The sequence below is a fragment of the Trichomycterus rosablanca genome, chromosome 3 (genome assembly GCF_030014385.1).
Source record: "Trichomycterus rosablanca isolate fTriRos1 chromosome 3, fTriRos1.hap1, whole genome shotgun sequence".
NCBI classification, from domain to species: domain Eukaryota; kingdom Metazoa; phylum Chordata; class Actinopteri; order Siluriformes; family Trichomycteridae; genus Trichomycterus; species Trichomycterus rosablanca.
Window position 1 is genome coordinate 35,465,805 of NC_085990.1, and position 22,725 is coordinate 35,488,529.

The 22,725-nt window shown below is 38.9% G+C and overlaps 1 protein-coding gene across 1 annotated transcript in view; it reads right to left on the reverse strand.

Annotated features, from left to right (window-relative positions):
- The window catches only part of gfod1 (glucose-fructose oxidoreductase domain containing 1), a 36,564-nt gene extending 15,738 nt beyond the window's left edge, over nt 1-20,826 (reverse strand). The window contains exon 1 of the mRNA XM_062992055.1: nt 20,507-20,826. Coding sequence (XP_062848125.1) covers nt 20,507-20,759 — 253 coding nt within the window. The 5' untranslated portion in view covers nt 20,760-20,826. The remainder of the gene's footprint in view (nt 1-20,506) is intronic.
- Between the last annotated feature and the right edge of the window lie 1,899 nt (nt 20,827-22,725).

Below are 22,725 nucleotides of genomic sequence, written 5' to 3' on the forward strand. Positions count from 1 at the left end.
CACTCAAGACGGTAAACTACATCATCGGATGCCACACACACACATAGAAATATCACACAAAACCACTGAAGATACTGAAGTATATTAATGATGACATTTTTACACCATTACTAAATAAGAACAATCCCATTTTAATGCAAATGAGTAGTGCAGAGGGCAGGTGCTATGTAAATTAAAAATGAGGCCCGGGTGCTTTATGAGGTCTGAATGGCTTGTCTTTATTTAAACCTATACAAAAAGGTCAACACTATTACAAAATGCAATAATTTGCAGCGGATAGATTAACCCATGCACCAGTGCTAGGGAGTCCTAGATCCTTTCGTCATCTACTCTTTTGCTTAAACAAATGCTTTGGTGTTATTTTTAATCATAGCCAATAAGCTCAAACATATAACGGGCCAGTTCCAGACAAGGGAAGACACAATCAGAATCCTTCGGCTTAGTATGTATAATTTTATTTACATACAGTGGGGCCAAAAAGAATTTAGTCAGCCACTGATTGTGCAGGTTCTCCTACCGAGAAAGATGAGAGAGGTCTGTAATTTTCATCATAGCTACACTTCAACTATGAGAGACAAAATGAGAAAAAAAAAATCCAGGAAATCACATTGTAGGATTTTTAAAGAATTTATTTGTAAATTATGGTGGAAAATAAGTATTTGGTCAATAACAAAAGTTCAACTCAATACTTTGTAACATAACCTTTGTTGGCAATGACAGAGGTCAAACGTTTCCTGTAAGTCTTCACCAGGTTTGCACACACTGTAGCTGGTATTTTGACCCATTCCTCCATGCAGATCTCCTCTAGAGCAGTGATGTTTTGGGGCTGTCGCTGGGCAACACGGACTTTCAACTCCCTCCACAAATTTTCTATGGGGTTGAGGTCTGGAGACTGGCTAGGCCACTCCAGGACCTTGAAATGCTTTTTACGGAGCCACTCCTTCGTTGCCCGAGCGGTGTGTTTGGGATCATTGTCATGCTGGAAGACCCAGCCACGTTCCATCTTCAATGCTCTCACTGATGGAAGGAGGTTTTGGCTTAAAATCTCACGATACATGGCCCCGTTCATTCTTCCCTTAACACGGATCAGTCGTCCTGTCCCCTTTGCAGAAAAACAGCCCCAAAGCATGATGTTTCCACCCCCATGCTTCCCAGTAGGTATGGTGTTCTTGGGATGCAACTCAGCATTCTTCTTCCTCCAAACACGACGAGTTGAGTTTTTACCAAAAAGTTTCATTTTGGTTTCATCTGACCACATGATATTCTCCCAATCCTCTTCTGGATCATCCATATGCTCTCTGGCAAACTTCAGACGGGCCTGGACATGTACTGGCTTAAGCAGGGGGACACGCCTGGCACTGCAGGATTTAAGTCCCTCTCGGCGTAGTGTGTTACCAATAGTAGCCTTTGTTACTTTGGTCCCAGCTCTCTGCAGGTCATTCATCAGGTCCCTCTGTGTAGTTCTGGGATTTTTGCTCACCGTTCTCATGATCATTTTGACCCCACGGGATGAGATCTTGCATGGGGCCCCAGATTGCTCCCACAGTTGATTTACTCACACCAACCTGCTTGCCTATTGTAGATTCACTCTTCCCAGCCTGGTGCAGGTCTACAATTTTCTTCCTGGTGTCCTTCGACAGCTCTTTGGTCTTGGCCATGGTTGAGTTTGGAGTCTGACTGTTTGAGGCTGTGGACAGGTGTCTTTTATACAGATAACGAGGTCAAACAGGTGCCATTAATACAGGTAACGAGTGGAGGACAAAAGAGCTTCTTAAAGAAGAAGTTACAGGTCTGTGAAAGCCAGAAATCTTGCTTGTTTGTGGGTGACCAAATACTTATTTTTCACCATAATTTACAAATAAATTCTTTAAAAATCCTACAATGTGACTTCCTGGATTTTTTTTCTCATTTTGTCTCTCATAGTTGAAGTGTACCTATGATGAAAATTACAGACCTCTCTCATCTTTCTAAGTAGGAGAACTTGCACAATCAGTGGCTGACTAAATACTTTTTGGCCCCACTGTACTATATTACTTACTGTATTAATATGGTACGCATATCAATTTTTGTTATAATACAGTTTAATATTATTTGTTCCCAGTATTACTAATAGAGTCGAGGTATCCAAAAAGCGCGAAGAAACCAAATCAGTGTTGCCTCAGGGTGTCCCAGCATGCATCACTTGCATTCATTCTGCCAGTTACATTATACACACCCACAAAAAAACATTCCACTTCACAAGCAAAAACATGGCAGACCAGCTGCTAAAGTGCTAGTGTCTCCAAATATTATAGTTAGGGCTCAACCTAATTCACAACAGTTAAAATTGCATCACAAACCATGAAATAAGCCTTGTGTCCTGAAATTCAAAATTTAACTGGGGACTGGAGATTTGTGCTTAGTGATGACATCTTTCATTCATGTAGCATTCAAGTGCCTTATGTTAATTGGTCAATTTCCACTATGAGGTCCAAGCAATCCTACAGCAAGCAAGTTAGCAATCAGTTATGTCCAGGATACCCAAATGTCAATGTCTAAAGCAGCAAAAAACTGCTTAAGAGGTATTTTGTACTAGTTGTAATGTCTGGTTAGATCACTCTCAACCATCAACAATTGAGCACCATCTGAACAGTTTAACTGATTTTACAGCCGCAAGATCCAGAGAGCACAGAGGCTCGCCATTTGTTGACCATGGATCTCGTTGAGGTATTTGCAGGTACAAATATACCACAGGAAAAGCTTGACTACCCGAAACTAAGAGACTACATTTAACGCAATATCAAAGACACACAAGGCTTACCCAGTGCAAATAAACTCAAGACAAGACAAACTTCCTGAAGTCTTTGTGTCACAGTTTATAAAGGTGAAGTCACTCATAAATTCATGTGATTCTTTTTCAATAATTTACGATAAGGTTACAACAAAGAGGACCATTATATTATATTTTATGTTGTACAAGGATGGTACAACTGGGGCTTAATCACTGTGCTGGCACACTGTTTTTACATCGCTGCTGTAAACCATACCACAGTTTCACAACCCATAATTTAAAATGTCATGAGGCTACTGCCCTATCTGCTGGCCAAAATAGGCCACACAGAGGGACATGACTTCTAACATGAAGCAGCTCTTAAACGGCTGCCAACACGTTACAGTGAGGCAAGTCTCTCTCCCAGGGTGGTTTCATGGTGAGGCCCAAAAACGCAGCGACCACGGCCAAGTTCCCATGAAAAGATAAAGGTCTGTTGGCCTCCCAGAGGAAGCAGAAAACTGGACTAGAGCAAGAGATAAGGAAAAGGTGGAGGAGATGGCAAGTCTGTGAAAAAGAAACCATGATAAATATTAACACTGCCACCTGGAAAGAATTAACAATCACGAGGCACAGGTGACTGTCAGTTAAGAGAAACTGACACGTCAATTATCTGCGCCTCCATGCCCCATCTGCTAGCCCAGTTTAAGAAGGTATAAAGACATAATTCCATAACTGAGCCACACCGCCAATCTCTGGCAGATGGGCTTGTTACAGTATAGTATAAAATATAAATATGCCAAAATTAAATAAAACCAGAAAGCATCTTTCCAAATATCAAGTAAGGTGTGGGGAGTGCTAAATTGGCTCCAAGTCATCTAAAACAGCCATGCCACCATAAACTCCATAAACTGGTAAACACTTTGAATTAAAAAAAGTTACTTAGTCAGTATTTCATGCTTTCTAGTAACCTGAGTAAAATAAGAACAAATTTTAGCACCTAAACCAGTTAGAAGAATTGCGTAATGACATAAGTATGACATAAATAAACTTCCCCATTTGCTATTGGATGTCAATTTTGTTACACAAAAGGATACTGTTATGAAACAGCTCCAAGACAGAAGACCTTACTAAAATAGAAAAAGATCCATTATAAAACGGATAGTTCCGGTCCTAAAATCTGATTGGCTGAGCCGCGTTCGAAGCCGTTGTAAAATCCCCGATAAACGCACACCTAGGACCACCTCACATCATTCCATATTAATACGCCACTGAAAAGAAAAATTTAATGTTATTTTCGCCCTCATGTTGCCTAGCAACACTGTTAATCGAACTACCTGGCGTCGCGGAAGAATGCTTTATTGTAAGTTTATCCACAATAAATACATTTATGAATTAAACATTGTTGTATTTATTGTATTTTATGTTGACCGCTGTTTTATAAAAGCAATAAGCCACTCGAGACCGTGCGTTACTGCTATGATTTTAGCACGGGGAAAGAAGTTTTAGGCACTCAAAAAACGTCATCCCCGTAAAATCACAGTAACGCACGGCCTCTCGTGGCTTATTGCTTTATTAAAAGACTCCAAACCAAAAAGAAAAAAAAGTGTTGTGTTCTTATAATTTAGGTGTTATGTGTAACTCTTACAAGACACAGTCAACAGACACCTCCCCACTGTTGCATATGGGAAAGCTAGCACTGTTTTATGCTTAAGCACCACAGACAGGCAGTCAGGTCAAAACTGACTAAAAAGATACAGTTGACTGTACAGCTACATAAAAACAATGACTCAAAAAAGCTGCCAAGTATTTAAGTATTTTATTTCATAGTGGTGGTATAAAAATAAATGTAAGTGGGCCAGTAAATGTTCTGTGGTGAGACCTCAAACTGCTATACAACACTGCCAAAATACCTGTCATAAATTATATTATTTTAATGAAACTACACATATAACAAGCACTCGGGTACTACAGCAGCAGCAGTGGTATATGCTAACACACCAGGTGTTCAACAGAAATAAGTTGACGTATCTGAAGAAGCAGGCATGGATTGCCAAAGTTCTAACAAATAGTGACTGAAATCAAGGTTCAAACCAGGTTTCCAAGTATTTGCTAATTGCATGCCCTAAATATATGATTAATGATTAGCTTTAGCCACAACATCCTTAGCCATAGTAACAAAACAAATTATGTACTAGAGTAATTGGATAAAATGTTTTTAAGTGCATAATTGTATTTGAGTAATGAAGGGAGTTTTAGTTCAACACTTGAGCATGTGAGACGTGTTCATTACAATCCTAATCTCATTTCCACTTACATAATGACACAGCAGAAACCATACTGGGCAGAAACCACATATTTCATCTGTATAGTGATATTTTAGTAAATACTAAAATGATCTTTTATTTCAAATCTAAAACATAGTTAGCATAGTTATATTATGATTCATATCATATTATTAGTAGGGCTGGGTATCGCCACTAATTTCCTGGATCGATTCGATTCCGATTCACAAGGTCCCGATTCGATTCGATCTTCGATCTTCGATCTTCGATTCGATTTTCGATTCAATTTCGATTCAATTTCGATTCAACACATTTAGGCATATTTGAGTTACATTAACAGGTTTTGTTTAAATATGTACAGATGTTCAGAGAACGAAGGTGATAATTGTACAAAGAACACTCATTATTAAAAATATTTGTGTATTTTGTTTACATAAATAATTAATCCAAAACAGAAAACAGTAACATTCATTTTTTATTATTATTTTATATATCTGACACGCTACAACATTGTAAATGTAATGTAAACATACACCTGGCTGTTGAACAGCTTACCAAGTTTACACTACACGACACTCTGATTAACACCTGGTCGCTGTAATGTTCACACTACACGACTGATCGGCGATGGGGGGTTCACACTACACCATCTATCACCAGGGGGAATCACAGGCGAGCTTCTCTGCTCTCCAAAACTACGTTTTGTCACGAAAACAAACATGAGAAGTGATGAAAGGTTTAATGATACCACGTCCAAACATGCACATCAACAAGTAGCGAGCGATCAAAGTTTGTGCGCTGATGAAATAAATGAATCTGAGTGGATTTGGCAACACGAGCAGCATGGCTTGTTCTATAGTGAGTTGGAGGTTAATAAATATTTTGTTTTGTAGAGAACGATCAGGTCAGAAATACTGTAAAACTCACGTGTGCTGATGTATTCTGATAGAAACTATATTGCGCTCCACCACCTGTTTACAACCTCTCCCCTGTGTTTCCCCTCGCTGTTTCTCACATTGATTGAGAGCCGAGTTTTGATCGCAGAGCGAACACCGAGTTCCTCCCGAATTCAGCACCGACCCGTCGCCGAGCGAAAATCAGTGCAGAAAGTTGTGTAGTGGTCATAACTTGAGCTTCTGCCATGCTGAACTGATGTGCAGGTCAGATCTCGTTACATGAAAAACACTGGCTGGTCACGCGAAATTAAAGGGGGTAACAGATTTCCGTGTGCACCGTAAAAAGGGGCGTATTTAAAAGATCGATCTCGCGTTTATATGAATCGATATCGGATTGTTCAAATAAAGATCGATTCGAATCGAAAAATCGATTTTATAAACCCACCCCTAATTATTAGCATATTCATTTTACTGAAGTAGTTAATTTTTATTAAAAATACAAAAAATGAAGTTGCATTTATCATTCTGCAATTATAAGGTAATTTATGTCTTTAAAAATGTTTTTTTATTAATTATTTTTATTTATTCTTATGTATTTATTTATTTTTATTTATTTATTAATTATTTTTATTTAATGTAAATTTATTTTTATTAAAGAGCTTTATTTTTTCATCATTAGGTTTTTAAGAAACAACCTTGTTGTAGCCTAGTGGTTAAGCTACTGGACTAGTAATTCAAAGGTCGCAGGTTCAAGCCTCACCACTGTCAGGGTGCCACTGTTGGGCCCTTGAGCAAGGCCCTTAACCCTCAATTGCTTGGACTGTATACTGTCACTGTACTGTAAGTTGCATAACATGAATAACATGATGCCTAATAGTGAAAAAAAAAAACAATTAAATTATCATTTTCAGCAGCAACTGATTAATTTGCAGCAAGATGTTTAAAATATTTACCACCATAATTTACTTTGGTCTTTCTTTATTTACTTCGATCTTTATAGTGAAAGAATCAGAGGCAGTGCTAATCCTGTGTTTTTAGTACACATACAAGTAAATAGTAGAGTGTTCATAAAAGTTATAAAAAGTCAGTCCACATACTGGGAAAAAATAACACGGCTGGTGTCATGGTATGAAGCTCACACCTAGGGCGATTTTTAGTAGCTCCAATTGACCTGACTACATGTCTCTGGACTTGTAGGAGGAAACCAGAGCACCCAGAGGTAACCCACATGAACACATAAAGGACCCTGGCTGCCCAGCCAGGGAATCAAACCCAGACCTTTCCTGCTGTGAGGTGACAGCGCTACCCACTAGGCCATCGTGTCACAACCTCTTTTGCTTAGCAGTGATAAATAGAATACCATATTCTTAGTAAAAATCAGGGTATTATGGAAAGCAGTGTAACAAGTAACTATACATACCACAGCTCAAAGCACAATACTGAGTTTTGTCCTAGTTTTACTTAAATTAATAGCAGATCAAAAATACAATACAGAATTATGAAAAATATATAACTATATTTAATATGAAAATTCCTAATGAGCCAAGACTAAAACAATGTCTCACATAAATGTTTTGAGTCACTGATCTGCCAGATGTACAGAGATACATACACACCGCACTACAGTTTAATTTCTATATAAGGAAACCAAACAAAAGTGGAAGGATATTGATCCAGCCTTATGGGATGGAGATGATTCATCTAACCTGGCTATAATGTCATCACTGAGAACTTCCTTTAACGTGACATCATGTCAGTCTGCCTGTATGGTTCTGAATGTACTCAAAACACACACACACACACACACACACACACACACACACACACACACACACACACACACACACACACACACCTCAGCTTAAGAAACATAATTCAGAGGAAGTGGAAATGAAACTGCACTGCATGAAAGTTGTCATTCCTATCAAACTTCACACTTTATAAGAACCTGACATAGAAGGGAGGGGTCTCTTTTTTTAATTTACAATAAAAACAACCTAAAATCTGGATGAATTTACCTGAAAACAATAGAAACTCTTTATATATAAATATTCACTGCAAAAGCACCCAAATTATTTTCTTCCACACTCCATTTGCATTTGTACATGCTCACGAGTAACATGCTTATAGAAGACTTTTAGATGATACGTTTTTAGATAAATTATTGCCTGAATAATTAACTAAAACTGAACAAATTAGTCCACTGTTGACAGGAGTAAAAGCAAAAAGATTTCGCTGTTTTTTACAATTGAAAATAAAATAAAAAAACAAACAAGATACTTTAAAAAATACTTAAAATCATTGTTAAATAAAAATAATAAAATAATAAGTCTGTCTTTTTTATTTAAAATTTAAAAAATGAAAAGTAATGTTATTACAAAGTTATTGTGGGTACTTTGTGTGCTTAATTTTATAGAGTGCCTTTGGTAGCAAGGTTGGCTGAATCACAATTAACATTTTAATCTCTGTATCTCTCCACTACTCAGGTACAACAAATGGCTTTTATACTGAGAGTACTGCATTACGCAATAGTTAGGAGGTCATTTAGCATTCCTACTAGGTAGGTTTTTAGCTCTTGTCAGAAAAAAAATGTGGGAATTCTTGTTTTTATGTTTTATTTCCATTACAGTTAACATAGATTGGTCTAGGAAGGGTCTAAATTGAAGCTAAATAGAAACCTAAGATAAGAACATGGTGGTTTGTCTTTTTACCAGTAACAATCAATAAGCATTATCTCTCTGCAAGACAATCACTATACTGGTTTAGGTCTGTTGGTCGGAAACCTCTGGCTTAAAATAAAACAGACTATTTTTATCCCAAATACTTACAGCATCGTATGTAGAAAGTAAATAATCTGATTATTTGACGTTGTTTGCTTCCTATGTTGACAACTGAGCTAAACAAAAGACCAGATGACTCATTGTAAAAATGTCAGGGTTCAGTGTTTATAGCTTTAGTTGCTTTGATTATAGCCTTATATTTTTGTGATTTTGTTAATATATACATAAACGGGTAGAATGACCTTCACCCTGTGTAAAAGCACTTACCAAATTCATTTTTACATCAATGCTCTCTACTGAGTCCTAATAAATAATTTAAATAATGACAGGTAAACATTCTCCATAAGCTTTCAAACTGGACAACCAGACTACATTTAATTCCCAGAAGACCAATTAGTACACTCAAATATTGAACCATATGGAAAGAAATGCTGCCTCTTGCAGTATTTCAGTGTCCCTCTACACACACTTTTCTATTGGTTCTAAACACCAATAGTTCAAATGTACCCATTACACCATTATAAAGCACATAAAACTGTGTCATGTTGTCAAGCTTGGGAAGATTTTATGCTGCTAAAATTATTCCAGTCTAAGAGTAAGCAAAAAAACAGGTCTTCTATGACTTTTAAGCTGTAAACCAGCATGACACTGTCCACAGTCAAGTAAACTGTTTATCATCAATGGTTTAAAGACTGATTCACAAAAAAAGATCCTGCTCAACTGATCCTTGCTTGACTGGTCTAGAGTAGTCACTGGTAAACAGGATAAAAATCAAAGATGAACCAGCAAAACTTCACCAATTAGCACTGGAAAGACTATCAGTCATGCTTAAGTGCATAATTGCATGTGTTACAAAACTGTTAGCTTCAGCCAAAAAAGTTAAGTTTCATTCAAGGGGCAGTCTAGGGTCATGCTAAAATCTCTTAACTCCATGATTTGGTTTTGGGTAATCATGGAAAATTCATCTCTAGGAAACACTACTACATCTAGGATGAAGCAACTTTGCATAATCACATAGTGGAATCCATTCAGAGAGCAGAGCTTAGAACATGCAAATACGTACCACTGCCCCCTTTTTTACCCAGTCCATTCTCTGATAAAGTCACTCAAGCTATATTAAGGCAAGTGGGAAAAAGGGAGCATCGAGCTCAGCCAGAATGTCTAGCTTCCTTTGCTTAGCAAGGGTTCTTCTTTTCCTACGCCTGTCAATATGTGGGAGTTACTCCATCACAGGAATGCTCACTTGTCAGTGCTTACAGAAGATGGACTAAAGGAACCGTGTCAGCCAATTCATTAAGCAAACACAAGTATTTTCACACAAACTTCAACTAGAGCAATTTCTCTTGCGCTTAATCTTTTAGTTCTAATTTGCATGTAAATAAAAAACGAGACACGAAAAATGGCATTTGATAAAAGCACTGAAATTGCCATTTTTCTTTCTTGTTGACAGTCTCAAAGCTGTTTGGATTAATCTGCAATTGGATTAAATATAATAAGCTGAAATATTTTGTACTGTATATTAAAGCAGTGCTCCAAAGAAAGAGTTCCTCGTGTAACATACAGTGTATCACAAAAGTGAGTACACCCCTCACATTTCTGCAGATATTTAAGTATATCTTTTCATGGGACAACACTGACAAAATGACACTTTGACTCAATGAAAAGTAGTCTGTGTGCAGCTTATATAACAGTGTAAATTTATTCTTCCCTCAAAATAACTCAATATACAGCCATTAATGTCTAAACCACCGGCAACAAAAGTGAGTACACCCCTTAGTGAAAGTTCCTGAAGTGTCAATATTTTGTGTGGCCACCATTATTTCCCAGAACTGCCTTAACTCTCCTGGGCATGGAGTTTAGCAGAGCTTCACTGGTTGCCACTGGAATGCTTTTCCACTCCTCCATGACGACATCACGGAGCTGGCGGATATTCGAGACTTTGCGCTCCTCCACCTTCCGCTTAAGGATGCCCCAAAGATGTTCTATTGGGTTTAGGTCTGGAGACATGCTTGGCCAGTCCATCACCTTTACCCTCAGCCTCTTCAATAAAGCAGTGGTCATCTTAGAGGTGTGTTTGGGGTCATTATCATGCTGGAACACTGCCCTGCGACCCAGTTTCCAGAGGGAGGGGATCATGCTCTGCTTCAGTATTTCACAGTACATATTGGAGTTCATGTGTCCCTCAATGAAATGTAACTCCCCAACACCTGCTGCACTCATGCAGCCCCAGACCATGGCATTCCCACCACCATGCTTGACTGTAGGCATGACACACTTATCTTTGTGCTCCTCACCTGATTGCTGCCACACATGCTTGAGACCATCTGAACCAAACTAATTAATCTTGGTCTCTTCAGACCATAGGACATGGTTCCAGTAATCCATGTCCTTTGTTGACATGTCTTCAGCAAACTGTTTGCGGGCTTTCTTGTGTAGAAACTTTAGAAGAGGCTTCCTTCCGGGGTGACAGCCATGCAGACCAATTTGATGTAGTGTGTGGCGTATGGTCTGAGCACTGACAGGCTGACCCCCCACCTTTTCAATCTCTGCAGCAATGCTGACAGCACTCCTGCGCCTATCTTTCAAAGACAGCAGTTGGATGTGATGCTGAGCACGTGCACTCAGCTTCTTTGGACGACCAACGCGAGTTCTGTTCTGAGTGGACCCTGCTCTGTTAAAACGCTGGATGATCTTGGCCACTGTGCTGCAGCTCAGTTTCAGGGTGTTGGCAATCTTCTTGTAGCCTTGGCCATCTTCATGTAGTGCAGCAATTCGTCCTTTAAGATCCTCAGAGAGTTCTTTGCTATGAGGTGCCATGTTGGAACTTTCAGTGACCAGTAAGAGAGAGTGTGAGAGCTGTACTACTAAATTGAACACACCTGCTCCCTATGCACACCTGAAACCTAGTAAGACTAACAAATCACATGACATTTTGGAGGGAAAATGACAAGCAGTGCTCAATTTGGACATTTAGGGGTGTAGTCTCTTAGGGGTGTACTCACTTTTGTTGCCGGTGGTTTAGACATTAATGGCTGTATATTGAGTTATTTTGAGGGAAGAATAAATTTACACTGTTATATAAGCTGCACACAGACTACTTTTCATTGTGTCAAAGTGTCATTTTGTCAGTGTTGTCCCATGAAAAGATATACTTAAATATCTGCAGAAATGTGAGGGGTGTACTCACTTTTGTGATACACTGTATGCACATAAAGCACAGGGTACTTAAAACATGTAGGATTCATAAAGAATTACTGTTTTCCTGAGATACTCAACAAGGCTTGAACCCACATAATTGCTTCCTTAATTCTTTGTATTTTTTTACCAGCAGGATTCATGATAAAGATGGTGAAAATTGCCAAATTCCTTGCAATCATGCATTGAAAAATGTTCTTTAGCTGTTGGACTCTTCCTTCACACAGTTTTGTGGAAACCTTTGTGAAATTAGGGTTGTAATAACTTTTGACATGAAAAACAATCATGCGTTATTATATTTTTAATGGCTATAAGCTTGTTGGCTAATAATTTACCACTACTAATGACAGCTGGTTATCAGTTTATGTCATGCCACAACACGTGTCGTCATTGATTTGCAATGGTTGGCTGCACAGTTGGATCAGGTTTCTCCAATTCCCTCTGTCTCATGACAACTGTAACATACTACCTCCTGATAATGCAATTTACGTAGCTGTAGATGTAGATCCAGCTTATTCTTGATCTTCCTTGTCTTCTTCCACAAGTCTTGTCCTAACACTACCTTCGATGTTGTCATGTGGGTGGTTAAACTAACTTATTTAAGCTCTGTGGGATCAAATTGACTGACTGATCGTCCCAGTCTCACAGTGCTGTGCTAGGTTTACCCAGCATGTGCCTCGTCGTGAAAAAGTTACACCTAAAGTTTTTGAGAACTGCGCTGCAACCCAGAGTTTTAGTTCCCATGGGTGGGGTTGTGATCACTTGTCTGAAACCTCTTCTTTGAACTTACCATTAAGGATGACCATACCAGCTCCAGACGGTATTGATCTTAGATTCATAGGGTATACTTTACGCATAAGCTTCTCTACCACAGCATGGTAGCATTCCCATAATAGACAAAAAACAATCAGCTATTATGTATATAATTTTGTGTGCTTGGCTGGCACAGCAGTCTATTACACTAGCCCACCACCTATGTCTGTGCATCCACACAGACATGATTGGCTATGTCTATGGAAGGGGGAATGGCTGAACACCTGCGATGGACTGGCACCCTATTTAGAGTATTCCTGCCTTGTCCCCTGTGTCCCCAATGAGCAGGATAAAGCAGCTGATGAAAATAAAATGAAATGAAAAAAATATATACAGTACTTTTGTCAGTCAGATTTTCATTGCTGAGACTTACATTACAAATTGTGCAAGTAAATGATGAAGAGCCTCACGTAATGGTTAGTTACATTAGTCTGGTTAAAATGGTCTAACATGTTAAAATGTAGTTGGCTGGAATAGGGCTAAAGAAATATAATGTAAATTTATGTAAATTCACTTTCCGGCTGATAATGATTGTCTATGTCCTAGGGACATGCGCTCTGTGCAGAACTAGCAATATACCCTTAATTTTGTACAGTAATTTATCACGCTATGTCATAAAAGCTGCAACTCACTGGCCTCACATGCCACCTTTTCCGTTACAGCTTAGTTTAGCCAGTGTCCATCATCATGCCATCTTGCTGTTCCATTAATACCAGCTTTTGCTTTCTAAACACACATTCCTAATTTGGAACAGCTGATTAGCTTTTCAACACACCACATAGAGTAAGTAAACATACCAGTGGTGTGGAGATAATGACTGTCCCACACCCTGGAATGGGGAAATTAATCTGCATCCTGAGTCATTTTGCCTTATGTTTTGGCACTGCTACACACTCAAGATATGATTGGCTCTTTAGTGTGCAGTTGTTTTAGCAAAACCATAGAAATTGTTAATATACAAATTAGGGCTGGGCGATATATCAAGATTTTATAAAATAGCTATATATTTTCATACGCGATATAAGATTTAAGCAATAGAACACGAGAGGGAGTGTGTTATCGCGAAATAACATCACGGCTGTGATTCGGTCGCAGGCACGAGCCGAAGGCGAGTGCCGTAGACCATCACAGCCGTGATGTTATTCGCGATAACACACGACCTCGAGTGTTCTATTGCTTTTATACAACAGTTTTTACAAAATAAAGAAAGAAAATAAATCAACGAAGCCCTGAATTTCATATTAATTATGCTTTAATATTAACAATACCTTCCGCCAAAAAGTAGTTCCACAGCGAATGAGTTGCTATGCAACGGTAAACATTCTCTACCTGTACAGTAGGCTAAAAAAAAGGCATGAAGCTTGTCACGGATTTAAAACGTGATCGGGAGCTGTGTCGCCTGCGTGCACGTTTGTGTGTAAAGTATTATTAAAAAGAAATACAGGAGATAAACTGTTCAGTAGAGCTTTGTTTTATTGCATCCTTAAACTGAACCCACGCATGCGCATCAACCCTTTCACGTCTTAAAGGTACAACAGTGTGCATGAAGCTTGTCGTTACTGGCAACGCGTCAGCGGAGTAATACCGTTGTGATGTGAAAAGCCCGTGCTGTTATCACGAAATATCAGCACAGTTAGAACGCCTCTCAACCAATCAGATTGTAAGGTCGGAACTACCTGTTGTATAAAAGACAATATCGTCTATATCGATATAGAAGTTGCGTTACAGTTAGATCCGACAGTTCGCCTTTCTCTTCTCCCAGTTAGTCTCTGCACATGTTCACCTGCCCCGCCTCTCTCCCTCACTGAACACAACTCGCCCCTCACCACCGCCAATTCTTTCTGCCCTCAGAACACGTTTCTGTAAGTAAAACTCCCATGGTAGCATGGAGACGGTGGAGGAGCTGCTTAGTAAAAAGAATAATAATGGCTCAGTTATTTGGAGATGATTCGGATTCAGTGGTGGAGAAGTGTCAGATGAGCAGCAGAATAATGGATTCTGTAGAGAATGCCGAAAACAAGTCCAGACAAAAGGTTCCAGCTCCGTGTACCTTTGGTCATTCGTTTTTCACGTCAAATCCCAAAGTTGATAAACAAGAAAACGAGTCGTTATTTGTTTCAAAAACCAATATTGGAAAACGGAAATACATACAAGCGCATGCACGCGTTGACATGCACGTATTTACTTCATATATAAACAGTGTAAATCAAGCACAAGTGTTATAAACAGTAATAATAACATAACGGTGCATCTCCTGTTGTTCTGACTCTTGTGTTTGTATATGTGATGTGCCTGTATAGATATTTGCTATATCTGTAAAAAACATTATGGGGAGTGATTTCTGTTTTGGATGTTGAACGTGGTCGTGTTAGTTTATACTGGATGATCGCCCAATGTCCGAGACGTCATTTATTTATTGATCATGTATTATAGTATTTCTTATTCTTGGCCAATAAACAACCAAAAATTAATAAAATTGCATGAACTAACTCTGCAGTAAACAAGGAGCAAACAGCAATTAAACAACAAACAAAGCTGTTAAATAATAATAAAGTGCATGAAGCAGAATGCTGATTAAAATGCATGAAATGTTGTAATAGTTACACAGTAACATGAACGATTAGTTCTGCCTGTATTACAGATTCTATATGGTAAAACAAAATATTAATGTAAATGTTAATGTTGTGGCGACATATACATAAAATAATGTATAAAGTCCAAACATGTGAGGGGGGGTTAACGAGAACGCTATATTTAATGTCACACAAGCTCAGTGCAAAAGAAAAGAAGAACATTCTGATCTCTTCCCTACACACTTGCTCCCTGCACCCTATAGTGCACTTAACATTCTTAAAGGGCCAGACAATATATTTGTAATTCACATTACACGACAGGTGAGACGTTAGAAAACAACACACTTTTTCTTAGAATAGTTCTTTTTTTTTTTTTTTTTTTTTTTTTTTTTAAGGAAAAATAGTTATTGTGTGAAGCTTCCCCACCATGAATGTTAATAAAAGTGCCTGCAAAAAATTAGGAACATGTAGCTTTGTCTCAGAAGTGTCTTTTTGTTATTACCTTATGGGATGAAAAAATATCGAGATATATATCGTATATCGTGGTTCAGCAAAAAAATATCGAGATATTACTTTTGATCCATATCACCCAGCCCTAATACAAATCCCTTTCAGCACTCATTTTATTCTGATTAGGGTAAGTAAGTCCAGTGCTTATCCCAGGAACACTGGACAAGGTGGGAAAACTCAATACGCTATGAAGCAGGTCTTGTGTAGGACATTGCACGCTTACTTTAATTCAAAATTAAGGACAATTTAGATTACTTAACCCACCAACCATTATGTTGGGAGGTGAAAGGAAACCAAGGTACTAGGAAGAAAGCCAGCTAAGAGATGCAAGGAGAGCAAGCCAAGCTCACAGTACTAGAGATGACAATAACGCTAACTAAACACTTACTATCATCATCATACTATAAAAATTACATGTATTAAAAATATCATAGCAGGAAAGCAGCATGTTGGTGCAGCTGGTAGAATAGGTGCCGCACAGCAGCATTGGCCCCTCTATCCAGGGTGTATACCTGTCTCGTGCCAAGTGCTTCTGGGTCGAGCTGGACGTAAGCCACCATGATTAGGACAAAACAGTAAAAATAAACATACGAGGGATCTTCAAAAGGGGATCTTCCTAATTTGTTTTTGAAATTAGAGTTAAAAACAGAGTTTTAAAAGTGCAGAACATTTTTGAAGAACCCTTGTATAAAAGAAATATAGTGAACTTGGCCAAATTAAAAAATGTTTTTTTAAATATATAGATTTTATAAAAAATAAAATACTGTACTGGTAACTTTACACCTACTAAGACTACTCAAAATAAGAAAACAGGTATGTAAGATTATGCACTTGCTAATAGTTAAGTTTTGCAGTGCTTGAATGTAGCTCAGAGCTTTGTTAGCAGATATAAATTTATACAACATAAATCATATCATAAAGTGTGTGTGTGTGGTTACACTCAGCATTGTCACAGTCACAACAATACAATAAATAGCCTTGACAACCCTGATTTTATAAATGTAAAGTTTGAGCAAACAACTGATAGTGAGGTTTCAAAAATACAACTAAAACAGTAGTTCCACCTGAATAATAACAGCAGCTACAAATAAAGAACTTAGCAGCAACACTGACTCTTGAATAAATTCAATGTTTAATTTAAATTTTTACCATATTTAAAGACAAAAATTTTGTTTAGCACAGTAACTTGAATGATTATAGAAAGCCATACACAGGGACCTGTCCCTGACACATTTATCGACATGATATTTCACAACATGACATCAGCAAACTGATTAGCCACACAGATAAGTACTGTGAAAGTACATGCACGGGCAGGACTTTGCCTGTCTGTCTGGAAGAGTACATGGAAGTCTAATAGAAATACATACACACTTACATGCAATTAGACCCAACAGAACAATGGCCTAAACCAGCACAAAACACTTCCAGCCCAAATAAGCCAAATTCATGTCCCTAATGAACTGAAACAAGTGTGTAACAGGTAAATACTACAGCTGAGAAAATCCTAAACCGTCATGGTTGTTTAGAACTGTGTGTGAGGAATGAGATCCCAGTCGCTAGTCAAAGATGTGTGACAGTTTCACAGTAAACTGATTCTGTAGCTGTTTATTCTATCCAACTTGAAACCGTCCATTTCACAATACACTCACTATCCCCTGGCTGGGTTCTGATAAAGCAGAGTGTAGATAAGAAGAAATTCCTGTAGAACTAGTGACATGTGCAGTCTTCTCAATGTGAATGAAAAAGTAAGACTAAAAGTAGACAATGACATGCTATAGTCGTTAAGCTCCATTCCTCATATTTAATAGGATATGAAAATTGAATAGGATTTGAAAGTGAAAATATAGTGTTCTGAACTACATACATTTCTTCTGAAAGGGTTGTTACAAACCACTTTTCCCACAGTTAACACAGTGAATGCAATGTTATATATTTGAAATAAATTCACTATGTGTAGGTGGTTGATACTTGCAATGTTGTAAGTTCTTCTAGAAATATTTAATAAGGGTAGTAAAGGCTTTGTTGTTTGGAGCTCAAGATCAGCATTTAAAGGCTTTGAATGCTGGTCTTGCCACTCTTGGGCTGCCACTCTTGGGCTGCCACTTTTGGGGCTTTAAGCAAAGTTTACTTTTCAATAAGGTGAAATCTATCATGTTATGTTTTTCTTGTTTGATGGAAAGCACCATTACCACAAGGTTATTAGATACTAACAAGTAACAACTCAAAATATCTGTCAAATATCAAAGATCTAGCTCAATCTGATTTCTTGAAATAAACAAATGACTCACGTAATATAAAACATTATCAGTGTGAATGTTAACATATTACCTGTCACAAAAAATCAGTTTGTATTCTTCAATTATTTTCCTATTTTGTCACCCTTATTAATAAAAATTTGTAAATAATGGACACTCAGGTGGAGCTCATAAGTTCGAATCTTCGAAAGCTGTGTGTCTAAGGGAGGGAGGTCAACAGGGTTGCTCACTGCTGCAAATGCAACATCTGCTGCTGCTATGATGGGGAAAACACAGAGCAGCAAAGAGTGTCTGTACGAAATACGGCTCTCTGTAGGACTTCACCTCTGCCAGGTGAAACAAAGCGGCTGACAACTGTACACATGACAGAGACACTGCACCACTACTCAGATCAGGGGTGATCGAAGCAGCAAACGTATTACAATCTGAAGATTTTTGATGAAGCAAAACAGCAATTTTCTGAATCATTTAAAAGGGCATAATGTATTATACAATAAAATAACTTTTGTTCCTTATAGTCAAACTTAATAGTACATTAAAGACCACCAGCACAGTCAATAATAAAGCTTGGCAACAAGAATAATCTGAGCTTTAATAGTGAATCATTGTCCTAATCCAGGGGTTATTTTTATCATTACTGTGCACCTGTTAATGTCTGTCTGTGATGAGTGTGTTCAAACATGTGCTGGAAGGTCACCAGATCCAACCAGCCAAAACACGCAAATGCATGGTAAGAAGGAGTGGGACCAGGCCTTAAGAGAGGCCTTTTAAATGTCATAATAACTACACAAAACTGCTCTATAAATCTACAAGTTTATTCATCTGATCTGCGATGTCAGAGTGACATTTAAACAGGAAACTGCAGAAAGTGTCACCACACAGGATATGTTAACCATAGCCACAAATCATGAAAAGCATCAGATGTGTCTTAGACAACTACACATCTTAACTGTGGCATTATACATCAGATTGTAAAACAACATGGGGTAAAATAAAATACACAGTAATAAACCCCATTTATTACATCATCTACAGGTAAACTGTATGAACCAGACACACAGTAGACAGTCTCAAATGGCCAGGCAGGATTTTGCATGAATTCAGTGTTGGCTCAGCAGATTTGGTTGCCACTCCTAGGCTGCAGCCAGTTCAAATTTGCAAACACCTTACACACTTTACAAGCACAAATCTGTATTCAGGTTGAAACAAGATATTGGCAAAGAAGCGGTGACTGGGTTACCAGATAGTCAGAGATATGACATAAATAGGTCTGTAGTAATACTTCCCAAACTAGAACTCCCAGCTGATTAATATAGCGCTCTTACAGCTCCAAATACACATGATACATGAATCAGACCATCACAAGCAATAAACAACTGACAGAACCCTCAGCATAAAAACATAAGGACCTGAAAGCCCTTGTGGAAAATGTACAGTATATAACAGTAAAAGATGGGACATTATAAGAACAATTTGATTCAAAACTAGAAAAGGATCCAGCAGTCAGGAAATATAACACAGTCTGCCACTTGGCAAAACAAGAATGAACTGGAAGATATTCAGCTGGTATGATTTATCTCTCCAAACAAAGATCTGAACTGTCCAGACGCTGGTCTTCTCTGTTGTTCTTTTTTGTATGTGAAAACTAAATAATAAAAAAGCATGACAGGAAGAATCTCAATGCCTTTGAACTTGGTGCAGGCAAAGACTTTTGAGAGTACTCTGAATGGCCGCAAAAGATCCACAAAAATATCATGATGTTATTGTTATCCCATATATAAAAGATACCACTTCTTCCAGAGGTGGCACGGTGGCTCAGTGGGTAGCACTGTCGCCTCACAGCAAGAGGGTCCTGGATTTGATCCCCAGGTGGGGCAATCCGGGTCCTTTCTGTGTGGAGTTTGCATGTCTGCGTGGGTTTCCTCTGGGAGCTCCAGTTGCCTCCCACAGTCCAAAGACAAGCAAGTGAGGTGAATTGGAGATACAAAATCGTCTGTGACTGTGTTTGACATTAAAATTTGTGATTTGATGAATCTTGTGTAAAGAGTAACTACCGTTCCTGTCATGAATGTAACCAAAGTGTAAAACATGATCCTTATAAATTAATTAACACTTCTACATGAATAGTAATGTGTTATTAGATGATCAGTTAAACCAAATCATGTGCTAATCACAACACAAACAATTACAGCATCAACAGCATTTTGGTATGTGAGAGGAAACCAGAGTACCTGAAGGATAGCTGAATGGGGAGAACATACCAAACACATCACACTCCTTGACCAGAGGGAGGAAATCAAACCCATGACCCATGTTGCAGTGCAGCACTAACTTTAAAGCTGCGACATTTGTTAACTAACCTAATCAAAGCAGCATCAGTGCATCAATAGAAAGCAGAGCCTAAGAGCCCAAGGTTATACACAGTATAACGACCCCAACCAGCTTACCCAAGGTCTTCACTGCGATCTGGCGGGTAAGTGGTGGTGGCAGGTTGATGCACACTAGATCCACATCTTGGTGCAGAAGCACATCATCGATCCGGCTGGTGTAGAAGGGCACGTCCATCTCCTTGGCCAGCTCCTCGGCCTCCTCCTGAGTGCGCCCCCATAGCGCCTCCACTGAGAAGCCCTCACTCTTCAGCAGCGGGATGATCACCCGCGCCGTCAGACTCGTCCCGAACACACCGACCCCGGGCAGCATGGCGACCACTGAGTACTACCCGCACACCTTTCTGCCATGCATGATAGCAGCGCTGCAGACTGACAGAAATCCGGTTCACAATGTATCGCTCCAGTATCAGGTCGGCCATCCACCTGCTCTGCGCGCCCCGCTGCCACGCATTGTCGCCCCCGCCTTTAACCCAGGTCTTAATACTTAATGCGCAATATTATTTCTCACCATTTTCTCCTTTAATTCGGTGCCATTAAGACCATAAAGAGTGCATTTTCGAGGTCCGTTTAACTGCGGAAAAATAAAAGAAAAGGCGCATGCGATATACCATTTACATCCGCGCTTGCTTTAACTGCGCATGTGCAAACAAAACTACTAATCCTGCCGTGGCGGTAATAATGTTCAATAATATCCTCTGTGGTTCATTATTTCCAGAACCGGTATGCAGCGGTGCTGTTCGAGTATCGGTACTGCAGTCAGTGTGTCTGTCAGTGAGCTTCCCTCACCCTCCTCCTCCCTGTTAACCCCTTAGATCCAGTGTTGCCAACTCCTCAGTAAGGAAAGTAGCTATTGGCTGTCCTAAAAGTCGCTAGAAGTCGCTAAATTACGTCATCGCCTAATTAGCATAAGATCCATTTGCGAGTAATTGACGCTGTAGAAGAGGAATAACATCGTGGGAGAGACAAAAAGTGGGTAAAAAACACCCTAAATATGTTTAGAACTACAAATGAACATTCTTCTGTTGATTCGTGGTTTGTTTTTCTTTTTTAAGACAACTCTGAGCAGGGTTGCCAGATTGCGACAGTAATTTTCAGCCAAAATGGACATAGGACCCTTTGCAAGTAAATAAAAATAAACTTGCAAGCAATGAAAGTTTAATCTCTCGTACATATGAGAGGTTATATGTACGAGACTTGCTTACCTTCATATTCAACTCAGATCACTTGTCTAACATATGAATCACTGTATTAATGGGTGTGGCAAGGCAACAGTGTATTGGACTGGAAGGAATAACCTGTCAAACTTTTGACAAAGGGTTTGGATGTGGTGGAAGAAGGTAGGCCTATTTATATTCCACCTGCTTTAGAAAGCAACAGTTTTTTTTATTTACATTTTAAGCCGCCAAAATGATTACAAACCAGCCCAAAATTTGTCCACCTGCCAAAGTGTTTCTCCCTGCCAATTTCCAACAAAATCCGCCCGTTTTGGTGGGAAACCTCCCAATCTGGCAACACTGATTGTGATACTGACGGCAGCAACCGCTGCTCGTTGAGGTCAGTAACTGCAGAACAATGTGTGTTTTCACGTTCGAGTCTTCAAAAGTCTCCAATAACACCAGAAAAAGTCGCTAGATTTGTCGCTAGTCGCTTTTTTGGAAAAAAAAAGTCGCTAGAGGGGTCTGAAAACTCGCTAAATATAGCGACAAAGTCGCTAAGTTGGCAACACTGCTTAGATCCTGCACTAGATCAACTCAATGCTGCTCTACCACTCACAACGCAGCCGCAGGGTTGCCAGGTCTAAATTATTACAGCTAATCACCACACAATCAACAACAGCCCTAAGCCAACGAAAAAGGACAGCTAAGCTCCAGCCCAAAGCAAAGGCCTGCAACAAATTTCATGTTTTGTTGATTTTCTACATACAAATTGGTAGATTTTGAGAGTTTGATAGACAAAAAAAAACCCAATGCTTTAAGCATTTTCTCCAATGGTATTTTGATGATAGGTTAGAAAATGCTGTCTAACAAGTAAGTTCAACGTCTTTTAAAGTTTAATTAGGTTGCTAATTGCAAAACCCATACACAATTTAAATAATTTTCATATTTATTAGATCATATGTTAAGTACAGGATAAAATCCTTAAAGCTCTGGGTTGCTCTTGGAGCAGGACAATGCCCGGTCTTATGTGTCCAGAGTGTGTAGTCACCCATTGACTGGCCCTAATGTTCCCCAAACATGAGACATTATGTATTAGTGCAATCGACATCACCAAGAAGC